The sequence below is a fragment of the Nicotiana tabacum genome, chromosome 13, assembly GCF_000715075.1.
Source record: "Nicotiana tabacum cultivar K326 chromosome 13, ASM71507v2, whole genome shotgun sequence".
NCBI classification, from domain to species: domain Eukaryota; kingdom Viridiplantae; phylum Streptophyta; class Magnoliopsida; order Solanales; family Solanaceae; genus Nicotiana; species Nicotiana tabacum.
The window spans coordinates 96,961,560-96,982,820 of NC_134092.1; the positions used below are offsets into that span (position 1 = coordinate 96,961,560).

At 32.6% G+C, this 21,261-nt stretch overlaps 1 protein-coding gene and 1 long non-coding RNA gene across 3 annotated transcripts; both read right to left on the bottom strand.

The window, feature by feature from the left end:
- Window positions 1–1,617: 1,617 nt before the first annotated feature.
- On the bottom strand, window positions 1,618–5,499 carry LOC142167871 (uncharacterized). Of its 2 annotated transcripts, XR_012698110.1 has the most exons (4): window positions 4,289–5,499; window positions 4,085–4,188; window positions 3,882–3,956; window positions 1,618–2,426 (listed from the first exon to the last, which is right to left on the bottom strand). It is a non-coding gene; the product is annotated as an uncharacterized LOC142167871 (long non-coding RNA). The 2 variants fall into 2 exon arrangements; XR_012698109.1 differs by having other exon boundaries at window positions 1,618–3,956; window positions 4,289–5,489.
- Window positions 5,500–6,894: 1,395 nt separating this feature from the next.
- Window positions 6,895–11,008, bottom strand: LOC107831987 (GDSL esterase/lipase At5g33370-like). The gene is made up of 5 exons (XM_016659783.2): window positions 10,618–11,008; window positions 9,626–9,753; window positions 8,834–9,076; window positions 7,709–7,961; window positions 6,895–7,384 (listed from the first exon to the last, which is right to left on the bottom strand). Exons 1-5 carry the CDS (start codon window positions 10,871–10,873, stop codon window positions 7,152–7,154), a joined length of 1,113 nt encoding a protein of 370 aa, XP_016515269.2. The 5' UTR covers window positions 10,874–11,008; the 3' UTR covers window positions 6,895–7,151.
- Window positions 11,009–21,261: the final 10,253 nt, after the last annotated feature.

Below are 21,261 nucleotides of genomic sequence, written 5' to 3' on the forward strand. Positions count from 1 at the left end.
CATAAGAAAGATAGCTGTTATGGGCTAATTATACAAAGAATTTAAGGCAAAAAGGCCTAACAGCCCCGATTTTAAAGTCGGTACATGACGTCGTTCCCGACCGTTACTTAATGTGGTTCCACTATTTTTCTTCGGTCATTACTTTATCACGTGTATTTTGTAGGTCCCTCTTTTATAAACTAACTAGTGAACTTGCTTAAGAAAAACTTCTTTATGAAATGATCTTCTAATATTCGAATATTAAAAATAATAAAAATAGGTTATATATACCTAATTGTTTACCTTGTTATTTTATATCATGTTGGGTTTCACAAAAGAAAGGAGAAAGATAAAGAAGAGAATTTTTTTTTTTTATTTTCTTGGCATAAGCTATTCACAATTTACTCTTTTAGTTGCTTGACACGGGTACACACTTTTTTATCTTTATATATAAAAAAATTAAAGTGAATAGGTATTTTTTTTCTATTCATGAAATATAGAAATCTTATTATGACATACACGTAAAATCCACGAATATACACAAATCTTTGTGGGGAGAAACTATTACCAATGCATGTCTACCGTCTGTCGTTATCACAATCACTTCAAACCGCGACTATTTTTTGTTCGTTTGAGATCTCTCCTCATGTAGATTTGATATGTCCAAAAGGAATGAAACATTGGAGGGTAAAAACTTGAATGAGAATGGTGCTCTATCAAAATGAAAGGGTGTTACTTCTCTGTTTTTTGATGTTGCAAGTTGCAACCACGTTAGGAACATATGGCAAATATTAATAAGTAAAAAGCAAAGTACAGCTATTTTAAATTGAAGGGAACTACTAACAATTTCACTTTTGGAGATGAAAATTTTAATTGGACCACATTAAAAATATTACTAAATTGTGTTTTAATGAATTTAGCTAAAATAGGAAAGATAAAAATATCATAAATAGCCAAACATAAATAATTTCTATAAATTGATAAAATCATAATTTTTTTTCAATGTTATCTATGAGTGCAATTTTGGTCCTTCAAGCACCGTACATGACACAATCTATGTATGAGGGCATGCAAATGTTCCTACTTCTAGGCAACCTATTAAAATATGGTCCTAAGTACCCTGCCTTACAATAATCCTCATTGCCGTTATGCAGGTCCACGCCTGCCAAAGGAGATGTCTTTTCATTCTTCATAGACAATACTTGAGGAAGAATATTTAAACTTATAGTATTAAGTTATCTTTGGAAAAAAAATGAATTGGTTAATATCCTCAATACGGAGTATTTAGCCTTGGCAATAGGAAATATGAGCATTTCAACAAAGAATGAGATTACTATAAAACGTTCCATTTACATTAAATCTTTAAAGCTATTAAATGCATGTAATGGGTGATGCATTTTCCTTCTGCATTTATATATCTTTAATCTCCATAAATCTTGACCAAAAAAATCCATAAATGCACCTCCTCATGATAAATCCCACCATATTATAAAGTATAAACAGAGGTCAAAAAGGCATTCAGCCTTATTGAACAGTTCCTCCATCACAGTCATTTTTTAAGTTAAATACAAATTGAGAAGTAGTTTAAATATATCAAATAAGTAGTTTAAGTCGTGAAAATGGCAATGTATCATTATTGATGATCCAAGACCATACATATTGATTAAATTAAAAGAAATAATATTTATTTAATAAATAGACAGATAGACTGAAAAAATCATGACTATGCTTAACAGTAAGCCCACATACGTTTGTATAAGCTCACCAATATACAGTCTCCCTCCATATCTTATTTAGGCACACATTTTATTTTCCAAACTTTTTGCTATGAACTTCACATAATTGTCAAGTGATGCCATCTAAAGGTTTTAAAGTCCACCAATCCATTCTTAAGATACATCACATATCCTTGTCCTGAAAAGTGAAACCCGTTGAGGTTGAGAAGAGCTTTCCTCAAAGCGGAAACTTAATCACTTCACATTACCAGCCTCATTTCTCAATAGAGTCCTGTAAATGTCTGGTGTCCTTCTAGTTTAAAATTATACAGCATATACAAAGCATGTAGATTTTCTGTATTTCATTAGAAAAGAGTGTTGTAAATTTTAACTTATATGGAACCGCTATATAAGACCCAAGAAAATACATGATTTAACATCATTTTCATACCTTTATCGGGATGTAATTTGTGTCAGACAACCTTTGTAAGTTTTTTATGAAATAATGGACACAATCTTAAAACTGAAGGTCATTACAATGCAAATAAGCTTATACAAGTCAAAAACCGTGTGAAAGGAAACTTAGCCATGGAAAAAGGAAGAACTATTATTTGCTAAATTACCTAACAAAAGATCAAATGTAATTGCGACCGAAATAAAATCTTAAGCCAAAGCAATGATACATTCAGACTTAGTCATGTGCGAAATACTTAGGCAAGAGGATAATCCAACCTATCAACAAAATGACAAATTGAACATAATATATTCAAACTTTAAGAAGAAGATTGGATAAGCGGAAGATTCATTTAAACATCACCAAGAAACAATCGAAGTTAATGAGGCTTTTAAGTTAATAATACTAATATAGCAAGAACTTTGTATAGTCAAATGAAAATGAGAAGTAACAGGATCTAACCAATATTAATATCTGAGGTTACAATGAAAATCTAACGTACTCTAAACTCCTTATCAGTAAACTATAATCAATATTTATAGACATAAAATAAGTCCAATGGTCATCAGTCATCACTATTAAATTAAAACTCTTGCCTAACCCTTAATAATGACAAATTGCACTTAATTCTGCCTATGTCGCCTCCTATATGTGTTTTTTTGTGAGCATCTTCTTCTCTGGCTTTTGTGCTTTAATTTTTCTCTCTTATTTCTAGCACTATTTATGTGATATTGATTTTGTATTTTCACTATCTTTATTCCTCTCTTCATCGCTGCTACAACTGTTGGTGAGTCTTAATCTTCGTTTGTTTTTCCTTCATATTTTTTCCAATTTGGTATTTACATGGATATGGATAACAAGGTAGTTAGTTTTCTTCCTCCTTAATTTTATTCAACCATAAATAAATTATATACACATATATGATCTATCTTTATCAAGTTGAGCTAAAAGGCATGAAAAAATTGCAACTGATTAGGGATAAATAACGACCAATTTATAGTATAGCAATTATGCAATCATTTATGCCACATAAAATTGTGTCGTGATTAGATAGAAGTTTTAGATGTTTCTTATTGCAAATTCCCTCACAGATTTTAAGTTAGTTCAAGTGCGTGTTCTTGAAACAAATTGTTGTAATCAAAATAAGGAAAGAACTTTGGTAGAGCAGAATAGATTTAGGCAGTATCATAAATTTTTTTAAAAAATATAATTTACGCCATTAGGAGGCGTAGTCCTTATATTGCTAACCAAAATTACAGCATAACAGAGGAGGGCATCAACCAAAAGTTCAGTATCATAAGGTTTTATAGGAAAATATATTAATTTTGTTTGGTTCTTGGCAATTTTGGAGTACTATTAACTTTATAACCTCCCATTAATGCTCTCTGACCTTGAGTTTTATTTTTTCTTTAGCCTTCTAAGTTACGTGTTTCAGTGTCTACGTCAAGACGATCTTATTTTGAAAATCAGTTCGTAATGCTTTGAGTTTGAACACCAATATTTGAGGTTATAATGACAGTCTAATATAGTTTAAGCTCCATATCAGCAAACTACAATCAACATTTGTAGACATCGTTGACGAACACTTTTACCATTAAAAGTATCAGTAAAGCAAAATTCTTGTACTCCATATCGGACACACCCTCAGTTATCAATTTTGAAAAAGTTATTTATATTAGAATCTTTACACCCTTATGCAAAAAGCAAATAAGTTAAGAATCTCCGGAGCGTACCTCAAATACGAATGGAGAAAGGTCAAACTGAATTTTTTCACGGCCTTTTGTTGGTTTAAACTACCATCTATCAACCTAAAAAGAAAAACAAAACATGTGCTCAACTCAATTGTTAGAACTTAAAGGGTCTAACATTTAAAAGGCTGAAAATATATGGAAAGAAGGCATAGTTGGTAAAGATTAACTTTAAAAGGATTACATACCGGCAAATGTTGAGTAAATTTGCAGCATTTCATGAATCCATGGGCAAGGTCAACCTATAGGGCATATTTTCGAGCACTTCATGGCGTCATAAGCCGTTGTTATGCTGGCAAAGGAGTGAGTCAAAGACACATCAGGATTAAAAATCAAAGCGAAAGTAACTGGTAAACGCAAATTGGAAATGACCGTAAGGAAGGATTACATACCGGCAAGTGTTGAGTAAATTTGCAGCATTTTCTGAATCCGTGGGCAAAGTATTGGGCATATTTTCGAACACTTCATGGGCGTCAAAATAAGCAGTTGTTATGGTGACAAAGGAGTGAATCAAAGTCAGAGGGGAATTAAAAATTAAAGTGAAAGTAACTAGAAAACGCAAATTGGAAATGACCGTGAGGAAAGAGTTTAGAGATTAGTAGAGGAAATAAAGTAAATCAACAAACGTGAAGCAAAAGCAGTGTAGAATAAAAAAGAGGGAGGAGAAAGAGTATAAAGAATTTTAACAAAGGCAAACGAAAAGAACAATAGGAAAATAGAAAGATAAAGGAGGATGAATACTGAGATAGAGGGAGGAAAGGAAACAGAGAGAGTAAAGCATCTGTTGGAAAAGAAACAGTTATTTTTGAAGCGTTGTATATTTTTGGTTTAGGGTGACTTTTGGTTTTTGATGGTGAAAAATTAGAAAAAATAGCAGAAAATCATAGAAAAAGATAATTCCAGTCCCTATTGAATTGGAGCACCACGTAACAACGTTAGGCCCCTCAATTATAGATATATATATAGATAGATTTATTAATTTAGACCATTTCGCTATTTATTTTTCTTCTCTTCCGGTTCTTAGTCCACCGTGAACCACCACAACACCTCAAACCACCAGTCTCGTCACAATCTCATGACCAAGAAAATCCCTCCTCACTCAAAAAATCCAACTGGCCACCATAAATCATAATAGACAAACAAAAATACTCATATGTAATTTTATTCCAGCAACGGACCACCATCACAATCATGCCAGTCACCGTCTTCTTCGAAAATACCAGCTCCTTTCTCATCTCATTTTTTTTTATTTTCTTTAAAAGAATCTCACCGGTTCTTCTAGATATTTCATCAAATATTTTCCTACTTGAAAATCCATAAAATGGAAATTAAAGCCTATATTATTCAGCTCTTAACCTCTTAAATTACAGAGAAATAGAGATGTACAACAAGTCTTTAATATAGAGATAGTTGGTAGATTCAGAATTGTAAGTTAATATCGCAACTTTGACCGCATCCTTGCCATCAGACCCACCCACCGCAAATCCGAACATTTTAAGAAGGTGAAACAGGAAACGAGAAAAAGGGGTGGGGTAAAAGAAAAAGAATGGACGAAGGTGGGAATAGGGAAAGAAAGGGGTAGGCATTGGGGATTTCTTTTTATTTTGTTTTTTGTTGTTTAGTATTTGTTTTATGAATTTAGTACCTTTTTAATTAAAGTAAGCCTATTCACGCTCTATATCAGCATGATTAACACATGTCTTCCACATCAGTTGGATCTTTGCCACTTAATCATGGTCAACGGTCAAAAGGGTTTATTATTATTATGCAATTGAACAAGTAAAAGTGTCTAAATGAGAAAGTAATAAGTTCATTTAACGGGTTATAAATGGGTGAAAGTTTAAGCGGCAGGAGGCCATTTTGCCAAGAATTAAAGGGCCTGACTTAGCTAGCGTTTGACCATAAATTCCCAAATTTATTCTGAAAAAATATGATTTGGGTGAAGTTTGGTTTGAAGATGAAAATGTGTTTGGACATCTGTTTTGGGTGAAGTTTGGTATGAAAAAACATGAAACATGACTTATACCCACAAGTTCTAAAAACTATCATAAATACCCAACAGTACCATTATCAATAACATTCATTATATTATCTCAAACCATAGTCCTGAACATAAATAAATTTGATACAAAATTATCATTTTTATAATGAACTACATGATACACTATCAGATGATCGAAAAGACGAAACAACATCGTTACAAAATAATAAATGGTGGACTCTTTTATAAAATACAAAAGTTTGGGACAATTTTTAAAAAATATAATAGTGATATTTTGGCCCAAAACCAGCTATGGGATTTGGGATTTGGCCAAAATATAGGTAAAATCTATAGACAAACATGTGTTTGCCAAATAAAACCCTAAGTTTATTTTGACAAAATCTATGGCCAAACGGGTCTTTAATGATCTCAACCTGAGGAAGCAGGTGAATAGGTTCTGGATAATGAAGAAGAGAAGAAAAAGAAGAAAAAACTGCCGAGACAGGAAATTGGTGTAGCAACTGAGGAGGCTGATCCTGAAGAAACTGGGAAGAAGGAGAAAAGAAAGACGCAGCAGCACGCAGATGATTAAATAGAGTGTTGGAATGGAACATATGAAATAGAATGTGTTGGAATAGAACAAAGTTAAAAAATAGAAGAGAACGATATATTTGTTCCTATCAACAGGTTTACTATTTAGGCATCAATGGTGCTTCCGAGTTGTAAAGAGATGGTGTTAATCAGTTTTTGCTGGTTTGCGAGCAGCTTAAGATTTTGTTAATGGACAGATAACTAGATCCGGATGCTTAATTCTACTGTGGAAATCTTTTTCTATGCTCTTTTACATGATTTAAGCCATAATATGAGTGATGAGTCTCTACTACCCAAATATTTTTGCTATTTTTTCTTGCAAGTACTTTTAGAATCTGGCACTAATGGCATACTTCTACTAACCATTACATCTAAACTTGTGTAAATTTTCCAATAGCGCAAAAGTTGTAACTCTTCCATCACAAATTCAAGATAACAAAAAGAAAGACATACTATAGCTAGTAGAAAAGATGCAGGAATACAAGCTATCAGATTTGATCAACTCAAAAGCACTTACATTTGACACAGTTTCCATCTTATTGTTAAAAAGAAGGAACTCAACTAAAACGATTCTTGTTCCACTTAGAGACACGTACACCAACTGCTACAACTAAACAAATAACATTTCCATTGAAAATCCAAACAAAAGAGAGAGTAGATAAATATGGGAATTTTAGAATTGGTTAAGCCTTGGAATCCATAACCATGATTGTGCTAAGGTTCATGGGATGCATGTAGGCTGTAGTCCCAGTCAATATTTGTTGAACAATGATTCTGTTTGCCTTTTCTGAGGGATGAAATGGATCCCAAAATGCATATTCATCTCTGTTTGGGCACAAATTGGATAAGGGTGTGCACAGCCCTATCCCATTATATGGTCCTTGTCCACAGCATGCCACCTTTGATGTCACAAATCCTGCCCCATACAATTAATATTCAATGTTAGTAAAGTATAGATGTGTAATTAACTAAGTAATATTTTTACACAATCACTAATCCCAACCATCAGTATAAAAGTTAAACCCTCTAATTTTTCATAATTAAGAACTATAGTATTGCCTTTACCCTGTCCCCATAATAACAGTACTAGATGTTAGAGAGGACTAAAAATGTGGGACATCAACTAAAGCCTAGGAAAAGTCCAACTTATTTTGCTACAACTTTTTAGTACTAAACTAGTTACGCTAAATATGACAAAAGTAAGTAGGTAATCAATTAAAAGGCTTAAATTTTAATATACCAAAAGCTTGAGGATTAGTAACGAAGTCCAAGTGCATTTGATTTGTGTTTGCTGCAATGAAAACATGGCTCCCTATCTCACTGTTCAGGCCATTAAGCATCTCAACTAGCTGTGGATTGAACAATGAAGCTGCTTCCTGCAATTCAGCTGCACAGTTGCCGTCCTGGCTCCGTTGGGCTAATTCCGCTGGCACACAACCTAGTGGCCCTGTCCCTGTCACGATAACTCTACGAGCTCCTAAGCTGTAAAGTTTCTGCATAATAAAATTAGAATTGTAGTGTATATAAATTAAATTTAATGATAAAATATAAGAAATAGTGTCAATCAAATGAGGGTAGGGTGGGGTGGGGGTGGGGTGGGGGGAGTGAAATGACATTGTCTTTATGATGTGCTACATAAAACGACTTGAAATATAAGGGCACACCTAAGAATTGTACAATAATGTTTCCTCAAGTTTAATCAGTTGACAAAAAGTACTAGTATGAGCTAGCTATCGCATTTCAATAATCACATGCAATATTTATTTTCCATCTTAAGTAGGTGTGCACTAAGTTCAACTACTGAATCCTCTTACCTTTTTATTTTCTTTTGCCCACGTACTCTAAATGCCATAGATTATGACCTTTCTATTCCATTTTCCATTCCCTCTTGCTCAAATGTTGCCTTTTCATAAAAGTATATACAAAAATATATATTAATTTGTTCTAAATTTTTGTAGGGGTCAATTAAAACTCTAAATTTACTATCATCCTCTTATTTTTCTTTTTCCTTTTTTGGGTACGTCAATTTTTTTAGTTTAAAGTCTTTTCATATCGACTAAATTAATTTTTTCTTACCGGAACACTAAAAAAAACTGGATTTAGTGATAGACCACGTGCATCGTTACACTAGCAAAACTTGTCACAAATAGATTTATACAACCTTTTCTATTCTATGGAGAATGCTATACTATGCGTGTCAAAAATAACTTAAATGATCTTATATAGTAGTATCTTTTTTATTTTGTTGTCCCAATGTGACAAAAAAAGTGACTTATTTGTTAACCAACAACATGTTGATACTTGACATTATATATGCAGCAATAATTAATAGGAGTATAGTTTTTAGAGGATAGAGTATTGTTACCGCAAGAACTTTTTTGTACTCAGAGATGACAAAGGTGACATAATCTGGAAGGGCGTATTGGGTAGATCTCAAAGAAAAAGGGACCAAATAATAGTTGTTGACAAAATCATTGCCCCCAAGTGTAATTAAAACTAGAGCCTCCTTCACTAGTTGCTTTGCCTTTTCAGTCCCTACTAAGGCTGCCACTCTTTTTTGGTATTCTGCAAAGTACTCCAGCTGTTGCCCAATCCTTATAATGTTTACCTGATAAAATTGGTGAGATAATGATTTAACAAGAATGTATTTAACAAGAATGTAGTGCACAGGTAAACCAAGATAAAAAGAGGCTAAAAATGTTACTCGTATTTTTTATGAGATCTTTAAACAAATAATCGGTCGGATTTATTGTTTATTTTTTCTAACGGTATACATAGATTATACATATATATTATATATAGCTAATACATATATTATGCATATGTAGCCTGTTTTTAGTTTAATCAGTAGGACCGGCGGCTATTTAAAATAATTCATTTTTTATTTTATTTTTCTATTAAAAAAGAAGAGAGGAAACTAAAATCTACATTCTACAAACTTAATGAAACCTTAATCTACAACTATAACTCTAAATTGGTGCAAGAACTCAAGTTTGACTCGTACCCCGCCAACCAACATAAAAATAAGGAGCAATGAAATGTGGGGAATATTTTAAAAAATACTTTGGATTTTGAAGTACTTTTAGGGTAAAAATTATAAATCAGTTATCAAATAGTAATAGTTTAACTGGAAATTAAAAATTTGAATAAAGCTTACAAATTGAATTCCAGTGTCATTAAGTATTCCAACCCCAGCAGAGGCAAAGTTGGCACCGACAAGAAGCTTTTGCCCTTGAAGCTCTGGACTCAAGTATGGTAATGTAGGTTCCATTCCAAGCTTTTCACCTAATAATTGCATTGAAATGGAGATTTAAAAAAAATTAAATCATCATACATAAGGAAGAATAAAATAAAAGGAATGATAATCGTAGATATATGTAGCTGATAAATATTTACCAAGAAAAGAAAGGACAAAATATAGTAAGTTATTGAAAAATTAAAGTATAGGATTTGTCTTTGAACACCACATGCATGCAATGAAATGAGCCACTTCCTTAAAAATTGCCACCTGTGTATACTGATTCTCCCCTTCTCTTTTTCCTTTTTGTGCTAGACATGTGTGTATACGGTCAAACCTCTTTATAACATTCATCCTTTATAATAATACTTTACTAGAACAATTAAATTTTTTTTAGAATTATTTTTTTATATTATGTTATATTATATATTTTTTATAACAATACTTTACTATAATAGTAAAAAAATATCGAAACAAACACAACTATTATAGAGAGTTTTGAATGTAATAGGAGAAATGGAAGACCAAAGTGTTGAAATTCAAATTTGTGACACTACGATTCTAATCGTTCAATCAGGGACCACGTGTGTGCCTGCTTGCGAATAAGAAAAATAGCCCATGCATGCACAAATTTAGAAAAAGAAATTGTTTTGAAGGGTTGTAATGGCTTCTAGTCGTATTAAAGAAACTATAGAAAACTAATTTCCTGTTATAATAAAATGAAGTGAATTAGGTGAATTTTGGCATGGAATGCAACACACCGAAAGCTGGGCCAAGAAAAATACTTGTCTGGCCATTCATGTTTACATGCATCAAATAATATTATGCATGAATGTAATGTGTAGTAATATTTTGGCCACGTCAAACGTTGGTTTCAAAGTTGTAAAAAAAGTAAAAAGAGGAATATTAACTGATAATGTCAGGAATATTAAGGCCATTAGAGAATCGGCCAGTGGGACGATGAGTGGGATAATCAACGCCATAAGGAGGGGAATCTGCACGAGCACTTGTAGCTAAATAGTTGTTATTTCCATTATCAACCAATGAATCTCCAAACACAAAAAATGCTCTTCCCTCTACACCTTTAATTACCCCATTTTGTAATATTGCCAATGATAATAAGGTCATGAAAATAACCCTAAGATTAATCAAAGAAGAATTAGCCATGGAAGAAGTGGTATAAATGGTGATAGCAAAAGAATGTAATTAATAAAGAAAAGAAGGAAAGTAAAGAGAGAAAGCAAGGGCTAGAGCTACGTGGTGTTTTCCTTTAAAAACTAAGGAAACTGTTTTGGTGTGTATATTGGGAAAGCAGAGTTGCATTTATATATAATGGCACCCTTGGATGTTTGGTGTTACTATAATACAAGTAAAGAAAAAGGATCACAACAACTTCCCATTGTATAATCAATGTGGACAGTTGTTTAGCAGGGGTGATTAAATGCATTTTCAATCATTCAACTCAAAGACTTCTTTTTTTCCCCTTTTTTGTTTTTGAATTTAACTTCTATATAGCGGCAATATATTGAAATAATTCTACACTATCAAGCAAACAAAAGATGAATACATAAACCCATCCATAAAAAGTGAGATTAGTAATCTGAAAGCAATTCAATTGAGTTAACTGCTATTAGAGGCGGATCCAATATTTTAACTTGATGGATTCGACCTTAAGGTTCTCAATACTAAATTTATTATATTTTTAAAATTAAGAGTCCAAATCTAATAGTACAATTTTTGTATGTCTTCACCCGCGCGTGCGGGGATGAATCCTTATGTTAATATGGAAATCCTTAATTCTTTTAGCTATAGTACTTGTAACAACAATTTCTATCTCTCTTCGGTAACTTATAATTCATTTGTCCCATTTCACCATTTGTTTCTGTTCCTATCTTGGTTTTTCAACAGTAGGAAGTGATATATATGACCATGTGAAACGTTTGCTTTGTTCTTTAAATTTGACTTCTGCCGTTTGCCTTGTGTTGAATTGCTACTGATTGTTCAAATTAAAGTACAAATCAGTTAAAACGGCCAACCTCAACAATCACCTAGAGGCTAGAGAGTTGATTATTGACCACATAATGAGTGTTCTTTTTAGATGGAAAGACAAGTTACAAATGCGATACATCGCAGTGTAAAGTTGTTTTACATAATCATTTACCATACTATAATATAGTATGTAAATTATTATTTTTATCAAATTACGCATTGATTATCAAAGAAATATACCTGTATTTATCATATAATAAGTGATATGATGTTGTCAATATATTTACACGTTAATGCATAGAACTTAAGCCTTATCAATTATATAATTATATGTATAACATTCTAAAATTTTGTGAATTCCTTCAAAAAAAGTTGTTAGAAGGGCATTGAATAGTATGCACGTAGCGTGGACAGGTTCTGCTTTATTTAAGTTGGAAATTATTTAAGTTGGAAATAAATTGAAGGTTGAATTGTTATTGGAATTTAGTCATTCTGGTATGGTTAAACTCGTGGTTGAATGGGCATTCATATTTCGTAACTTTCGTCGGATTCCGAGATGTGGGCCCACATGCAAATTTTGAGCTAATTTCGGATTTTATTGAAAAAATGTAGTATTTCTTATGAAATTGATTCCTATAATTTTTGTTGACTGTATCGAATTAATTATGACTAGATACGAGTCGATCTGAGTCGGAAAATCGAGGAAAATGCATACAACTTGGTTAAATTGGAGCAAGTCGAGGTAAGTGACTTGTCTAACCTTGTGTGGGGGAAATTTTCCCTAGGATTGGTATTGAAGTGATAAATTGAAACGTGTTGAAAGTCGTGTACACGAGGTGACCGAGTGTGTACACGAGCTAAATGTGAAAGATTATGCATTTAAATTGTGTAGATCACTGTTGCATATCAATTAAATAATTTTACCTTGTTATATTCTTCATCATTGATTTAAATGTTTATACTTTAAATTTGCTTGACCTTTTCCTGCTAATTGTTTTACCTGTTTAATTGAAATTTGGTTTCTTTTATTCGGTGGATTATTTGAAGGTTGATTTTCTTTAAATTAAATATTATTAATATGAATTATTTGACATTTTAAATTTGGAATTGAAGCAACGTATTAAAATTTTGAAATATTATTTTGTTGAGTTATTTATTCCCGAATATTCTTGGTGAGATTTTCGTACTCATTGTGATGGAGCCGTGAGCTCTTTATTGTGGAAAAATATTATTGTTGAATTATTTTGGCATAAGTCGTGAGCTCTTTATTGTGAAAAAATATTATTGTTGAATTATTTTGGCATGAGCCGTGAGCTCTTTATTATGGAAAAATATTGTTGTTGATTTATTTTGATAAATTGAAATATTTGGGCACTTGAGGTGCAAATTGTGATATATTGTGATATTGATATGCATGCGGTGGTGTAAGGTTTGGGTGTTGAAACGTATGCGGTGAGATAAGGATGGCTTGATACGCGTGGCTAGTAGGGGAAACTACTAGAAGTCATGCGGTGTGATAAGGATGGCTAAAACGCGGGATGCTATTTCGGGAAAAATATTTTCTTTAAAATAAATTGTGAAGGCTCCCGCGGTGATATAAGGAAATGAGATATTGTGAATTTATTTATGATTTGGGACTACGAGGCGGTACCTCGGGAGTGCCCTTGTTGATATTGATTTATGGCCGCAGTTGCCTTTGATTATTGTTGTGATTTTCTTAAAGTTGAAAAGAATTCTATTTTGTTTTCACGAGGTATTAATTTCCATTATTTGGTGTAATTAAATGGTGACATACTACTTGACTCATTTTCATTGTCATTTTATCTTATTATATTGTTAAACGTATTGTACAGCTTTACATGTTTGGTAGGTGTCTTGACCTGACCTCGTCACTACTCTACCGAGGTTAGACTTGATACTTACTGGGTACCGCTGTGGTGTACTCATACTACGCTTCTGCACATCTTTTTGTGCAGATCCAGATTCCTCTTATCAGACCAGACATCAGTAAACTAGATGTACGAGGAGACTTCGAGGTATATCTGCCAGCGTCCGCAGACTCCGGAGTCCACTTCTATCTTACTATGTTGTGTTCCTTATTTGCTTTAGACTCTGATGTATAGAGACATAAAGAATAAATTCTTAAAAGCTTGTGACTTATTTCTACCGGGTTTTGGGAATTGTAACTATTTGAATTGTAGTTTATTTATTTCAGATATCTATTATATATTATTTCGCATTGATAGGCTTACTTAGTCTTAGAGACTAGGTGCCATCACGACTTCCTACGGAGGAAATTTGGGGTCGTGACACTTGACTTATGAAATTTAAGTTGACTAATTCAATTTACCATCTTATGTTAATATATATCGGAAATCCTAGAGGAGTTATATAAGTAATTAACTTCGTTAAAGGAAAAAAAGTGATTCTCTTCAAAGGATTTACGAGAGCATACATGAATATGTAAGTCATGTAAATTTAAGGACATGAACTTCGTCACATATGAAATGATTTATATATATATATTGTGGACTCACATATGAACTGGAGTAGTAAAGTTGTGGACTCATTCTTGAATTAATTAGTACATTCTTCTCTCACTGACTACAGAATATGATTGCAAAGTTAATTCTTTTTTATCCCTACTACTGCAATTTCTCCTTACACATTTGCAATTACGTACCATTGCGCCACGTATTTTGGTGACATAAGTTCACTAAATAAAATAAGAAAATTCAATAAATTCTAGGAACCCAAAATTAATGACACTCTCCCGATGCATTTCTTGTGAATGTAATTTCGTTGTGCACACATTTTTAAGAATTAAGGATATTTCTCACAAGTAAGTTAAAGCTGTATCACAAATATCTTTAATTTTTAGATATCGTTAAGAATTTTACATGCCTTTTTATGTTTTCTCTTTATTGTACATATTAAAAATAAATTAAGATATATATAAAGATTAAATGATTTAATTTTTTTTTAGAACTCACTAAAAAGAAAAGTTTGTCACACAAAACAAGTCAAAAGGACTATCATACTTAAAGGATATACATTATACATTTAGAAATCATATGAAAAACTACCCTTGAAAAAATATGATGCGATTGTTGAATTATTTTTAAAATTTAAGACTTGAGAATAAATTAATTTTTGGTAGTAAATGTTTTATTCCCTCAGTAGACAACTAAACTTATTGGAATTAGTCATATGAATACTCGAATATGGATTGCCTTAATCAAAGTGATATCCATGTGTACATTCTTGCACATTGCAAGGTTTTCTATTTGTTGTTCAACTCATTGGAAGAGGAAGAGGAAGATGATGCAAGAGGTGATGTAAGAAGACGGTTACAGTCTATTAAATTCTTCCAAACTTCTTAGAAGATAAGTAATTGGAAGTTAGTGATAATTTTCAAAGGTATTAATGGCTTCATTTGGAAGAGAGCTTCAAATACAGCTAATCAACTACTAAGTAGTAACTTTTCTTTTCACCGAACACCGCTTCTTTCAATTCCCATGTGCTTTCGTCTTCTGCTTCAAAAGAATGGGCCATTTTGGGTGTGTTTGGTACGTTGAAAATATTTTCTTTGATTTTTTTTTTGAAAAATAAGTAGTTTTCGTACTTATTTTTGGGTGTTTGTTTAGGTAACAAAAATATTTTTAAAAAATATATAATTTAGATATGAGACAAAATAGGTAAGGGCAGTGGAGAGTGGTAGGTCAGAGTCTAAAGGCTGAAGTAGCAGTGGCGATGTTAGGGTGAGGTTGGGTAGGGGTGGAGGGTGGTGGGGAATTGGGTGGGAAAGGTTTAAGAAAGAGTTTTGGAAATGTTTTTCCTCTTTTTGGCAAAGAAGTCATTTTTATTTTCAATTAGAGAAAAATGAGTTGATGCGAAAAATATTTTAAAAATATCTAGATCAACCAAATATGAAAAAATTAAAAAATATTTCTCAAAAAATATTTTTCTTGATATCAAACACACCCTTCTACTCTTTCTCTTTGCAAGGAACTACTAAGAGCTTCATTTCTTCTCTCTATCTTTTATTTTTTTTCTTTTTTCTTGAATGGTCTTTAAAGTTCTTCTCTAAAAAAGAATTATAAAAGATATGACGAAGTTTAGTGCTATTGAAATAGAGAAGACCTACTTTTTTGTGATAAGAGTTCCTCTCATGTTAATCATGAATTCATGATCAGGTCAGTTTGAGTCTCGATTTTGAATTTGATTTTTTAGTACTTTAAATTGCGCATGTATAAATAGGATTATATCTATAAAAAGAAATTTAGTGTAATGAATTTCATTTTGGGGCTTATTTTACTTTCGTGCTTAGTTAGGAGAACTAATGGTTCGGAAATAAGTAGGCACATATTACTTTTTTCAGTGTGTAATCTAGTAATATAATTTGTTTAGAAAACCCCTAAAGCCTACAGAATTTTTCGTCTTTTCGTCTGGTTGTAGCACCTGAAGGAGAAGATTAAAAAAACAACATTTATTCAACTTTTACGTGGTGAAAAAAAGAACTAATTAAAATGGGACAAAACTTGGGCAACGATTCTATTAATAGAGATATGGATATTATATATGTGCCAACCTTTGAAGCATCTTGTCTTTCCAGCAGTTCTGCAAGGCCTCTACGACTTAAAAAGAGGAAAGAAAATTCACACTAAGAATCAAAGTATGATCACTTGCTTGTGGACTTTTTGATAATCAATTCACAAAAAGATATTATTTTCTCTCATTTTCAGATTTCAGGTCGTAGTTACAGAACTATTAGTGTTTTTATGAAAATAAAATAGATTTTTTTCTTCAATATATTAATTATCAGAAAATCCACAAGGAAATGTTCATGATTTGATTCATCAGTGCCAATTTTCATCTTTCTAGGTCGTAGAGGTCTCACAGAACTGTTGGAAAGACAGTTTCTCATACCGGCCTTATCAATAGAATTCTTGCCCAACTTTTTCCATTTTAACTTTTTCAACCACAAAAAAGTTACATTTTTTATTGAAATTTTCACGGCAACACAACCAGGGTGAAAAGATCTGTAGGCCTTAGAGGTTTTTTAATTAATCCGGTTACTACACTACACACTTAAAAAGTGGAGTAATAAATTTGTTTCTTAGCTATTGCTTCTCCCAATTAACCACCAACTGAAATAGTCCCCAAATTAAAAATCCTTGACTAATTTTTTTTTTCTACAGACATAATCTTATTCATTGCATTAATATAACGCAATTCAAAATTTAGTATTCAGTGGATCAAGGTGTGATCAATACGGATAGTCAAACCAAAACTTAGAAGTCCCTTGTGCTCTATCCCTAACCCATCCAAGACCAACACACAAAACAAATTTCGCTCATGATCATATTATGTTAACTATTCATATTTTGTTCGTTCCATCGGTATGCTTTGTAATTGTAATTGTGATTCATTTGTTAGAACCAAAGGGTCTTTCTATAGAAACCTCCACGAGCAATCATCACTTTTCGATGAGTTTTCTGCTTTTCACAACTGCTCTTTTCACATCTCTGGATATTCGGTGCCAAATTATCGCCCTTTTCCCCGCTTAGGACAGAAAAGGCAAGTAGCGAGATTACGATTCATTCGATTGGCAATTCGTGTGTTTGTCGCTCAAGCAATTGTGGAAGCAGATTACGTTGAAAAAGTTGTGTGCATAAAAAAATGGAAGTGATCTCCTTCTCTCTCTTGGACCTTGCTCATACATAGTTAGCACATTAAGGGCACCTTATATAAAAGACAGTCTGCAAGTGTCAACAATTCTAATACACAAGACACTAGGCAAGTGAAAACGAAAAAAATAATTTTGAACAAGTTAGAGTAGTTGAAGGACAATAATTTAAATTATGAATCTCTATAATTCTCTGCACTTCAAAAATAGTTAGCGAAATCTCTATATATTGTAGTACTAAACCTATTTTAACTAGAAATTGGAAGATCTGTTTCAATATACTTCTAACTTCAAATCCTAACTAGACATGAATTGAATAAACAAGCAATTATTAAATCCTAAACAATTTTAGGTTTATATTATAACTTTGAATTTGTTCAAAGTTGTATTTCTAATTTTTGTTGTATTGGAGCACTTCTTTCCAATCTTCCAATTGTTGAAGCACTTGTCTCCAATTTTTAATTATAGATGCACTTTGTTACTAACTTTTAATCTGTTGACACTTGTTACCAACTTTCAATTGTTGAATTACTAATCTCCAACTCCCGTTGATACATTTATCACCAACCCCTAATTTTGTCGAAGCATTTGTCTTCAACTTCCGATCGTTGAGGCACTTGTCTCCAACTTATAATTGTTGATTCAGTTGTAATCAACTATAACTTTTTAAACCATTTCTTTAACTTTTAAAGAGGAATTTCCTTCTCTTGTGTCATATTTATTTGCATATTTTTAAGCTTGATTTGATTTTTCATGCGTATCATGTCATTGATTCGGCGGGCTACACATGTAAGTTGACTATTTTTATGTAACAAAAGCAAATCCTAGCAACTGTACGTAGTTTTCTATTTTGACATAGTATCAAAAGTTAATCGACTCGAATAAAAATGAACAAAAAAATAAGCTGAATGGGATAGTTCGAAAAAGTCTAGTTCAGTTACTAATTGCAACTTTCTAATAAGTTCATACTATATTATAATAAGTGAAAACTTTGTGAAATTATTTTACTAAAATATCCTTTAAAATTTAATTGACCAAATTACCCTTCACTTAAAGTCTTTCCCTGAAGCTATCATTATTTGTCTAAACCATTTAAACTGTAGAGATACTTACTTAAATTGGCCATGTAAATTCTTAGATCATTTTATCTGTGGTTCCTAGCTTATAAATACATCATTTTTGTTGAGAGATAAATGCCTTGATCATTTGAAAAGCTCTACCATCAGCGATTGAAGATGTGCATGGAGATGATAAATGGTCATAAAGTTTTCCGACATATATATATATATATATATATATATATATATACAGTTTCGACAATATTAACTGTTTACCCTCAAAATTGAATAACAATTGAATTTGTTAGTGGTTTAAAGAATATGCGGATTAACTTGATACAAAGCGATAAATTAGATTGCAATTAAAATAAATGACGATAAATTAACTCTATCCCTTTTTCGAGTATACAGGTAAGCAAGCCACCCTTGAAATGAATGCACTTTTGTTGACACAAAGATACCAAAGAGTAAGAACTCAGAGAATGTATTGCTTATCCGTGTATGTTACAATATGTCTCATGAATTTTTAAATCCCCTTTATATATTAGGGGAGACCTACCTTTTAAGATATTATCTTATTGTTCTTTAAAAGGCAAAAGTTCAAGATTTGCTAACCGTTGGTCCCTTTTTAACTTGTTTTGTGATTTCTGCCATAATAATTGGTTAATGGCGAGAATTACGGATCCCTGCCAGATGAGTTGGCAAAACTTTTTTCGAGACCGTTAGAAACATGACCGGTTACGCCTTCGGTAAACTCGAGGGCAAATCTGATGGTTTTGATGGCTAACTTTGACAATGCTTTGGGTTCGATCACAATCACCATGCGTCGATCTTGGCTGATGGTGTTAGACGTTAGATCGATCTTCGAGCTCGACTTCACCCGATCACAGATATTTTGACCCTGGCCTAATCAGGGGGTTCGGAAGCTCGATCAAATATCAAGCTCGGTTTTACCCGTATACAGGTAGTCCCCTCATTTTTCGGAGAGTAGATGACGAGGAATGACATGAGCCTCAGATTCTCACTTCTATATATCATGACGTAAGTGAAAAAACATGACGTCAAATCCCCTTATTTTTCGGAGAGTAAATGATGAGAAACGACACGAGCTTCCGATTCTTACTCCAATAACTCATGACGACGAATTCATGACGTAAGTGATAAGAATAGTTGAAACGTCCCGTCGGTCTAGTCTTCAAGGCATTAAATGAGTGCTAGTTTACGGTCGGCCGCTACAGGATGCAAACCGACGTTTGAGAAAAATATAAATACCCCTTTCATCTATTTATTAGAACTTTTACATTCAAAAATTTTGTCACGACCCGGAATTTCCACCTTCGGACCGTGATGCGCCTAACATTTCATTTGCTAGGCAAGTCAACGTTAGAATAATATTATCCAGTTTAAAACAATTTTTAAATTTATTAATAACAAAGAAATAAATGCGGAAGTAAAGTCTGGAATGTAGTGAATAATTTATAAAAATAATGGTGTCTAAATACCATCCCACAATTGGTGTCACAAGTGCACGGACTTCTAGAATAATACAAATAAAGGTCTGAATAAAATAAAGCTGTCTGAAAACAAACACACAGCTAAAGTAAAGTAGACGGGGACTTCAGAACTGCGGACGCCGTGCAGTTATACCTCAAGTCTCCTCTGGTAGCTGAAATCCGAACCAGTCTATAGTACGCCGCTGAGACCAACTCCGAAATCTACATAAGAAGTTCATGGTGTAGTATCGGTACAACCGACCCCATGCACTGGTAAGTGCCGAGCCTAACCTCGACGAAGTAGTGACGAGGCTAAGGCAGATCACTTACATTAACCTGTACGCAATAATAGTAATAACCACAATAATAGAATTAAATCAGGTAACTCATTTCTAATAGTTGAAGCCAACTCAGAAGTCATAACCAATTATTATTTCAATCAATTTCTATTGCATCGTGCAACCCGCTCCCACAACATATTCATTTTCAATCCTCCAATATATTTATTTTAATCAAGTATATATAGACTTTTAAATAAGTCTATTGTGGCGAGTAACCCGATCCTCCAATATGGACTTTTGAACAAGTTTGTTGCGGCGTGCAACCCGATCCCCGAATATGGACTTTTAATAAGTCTGTTGCGGCGTGCAACCCGATCCCCCAATATGGACTTTTAATAAGTCTGTTGCGGCGAGCAACCCGATTCCCCAATATCGACTTTTAATAAGTCTGTTGCGGCATGCAACCTGGTCCCCTAATATATTTATTTCAATCAATTCTGTTGCGGCGTGCCACCCGCTCCTCCAATATATCAATTTACCAATTCTTATAGAAGAAATTGCCCAAATAAATGCAACAATTAATATAAATTTTTTAAGACAACAAACATACAATAATTATGATTTAATTATGAAACAAACAATGACAAATAGTAATTTATTATGAAAATCAGGGAGAAAATAGGAAGTTTACTATTTAATATGCTAAATGTCAATTAGTAATTAATGCACATAAATCAAATCAGCATGTAGCAATTATTGCAGGAATTCAAAAATTAATATTTGACAAAGAATAGGAGAAAAATAATTATCATAACAATTAATTCGTGTATTAAAATAAATTTAGGATTTTTAAATAATTATGCAAATAATTAATTTGACAACGTATAGACACTCGTCACGTCGCCTATACGTCGTTCACATGCATTTCACATAACAATTAGTAATTAATGCACATAAATCAAATCAACATGTAGCAATTATTGCACGAATTCAAAAATTAATATTTGACAAAGAATAGGAGAAAAATAATTATCATAACAATTAA

What these genes read in the sequence shown, in the direction of transcription:
- LOC107831987 (XM_016659783.2), bottom strand. Translation starts at nt 10,873, where the DNA reads ATGGCTAATTCTTCTTTGATTAATCTTAGGGTTATTTTCATGACCTTA. An exon ending in TAATATTCCTGACATTATCA is followed by an intron (nt 9,754 to 10,617) that starts GTTAATATTCCT and finishes TGCAATTATTAG; the next exon opens with GTGAAAAGCTTGGAATGGAA. An exon ending in TACTAATCCTCAAGCTTTTG is followed by an intron (nt 7,385 to 7,708) that starts GTATATTAAAAT and finishes TGTATGGGGCAG; the next exon opens with GATTTGTGACATCAAAGGTG.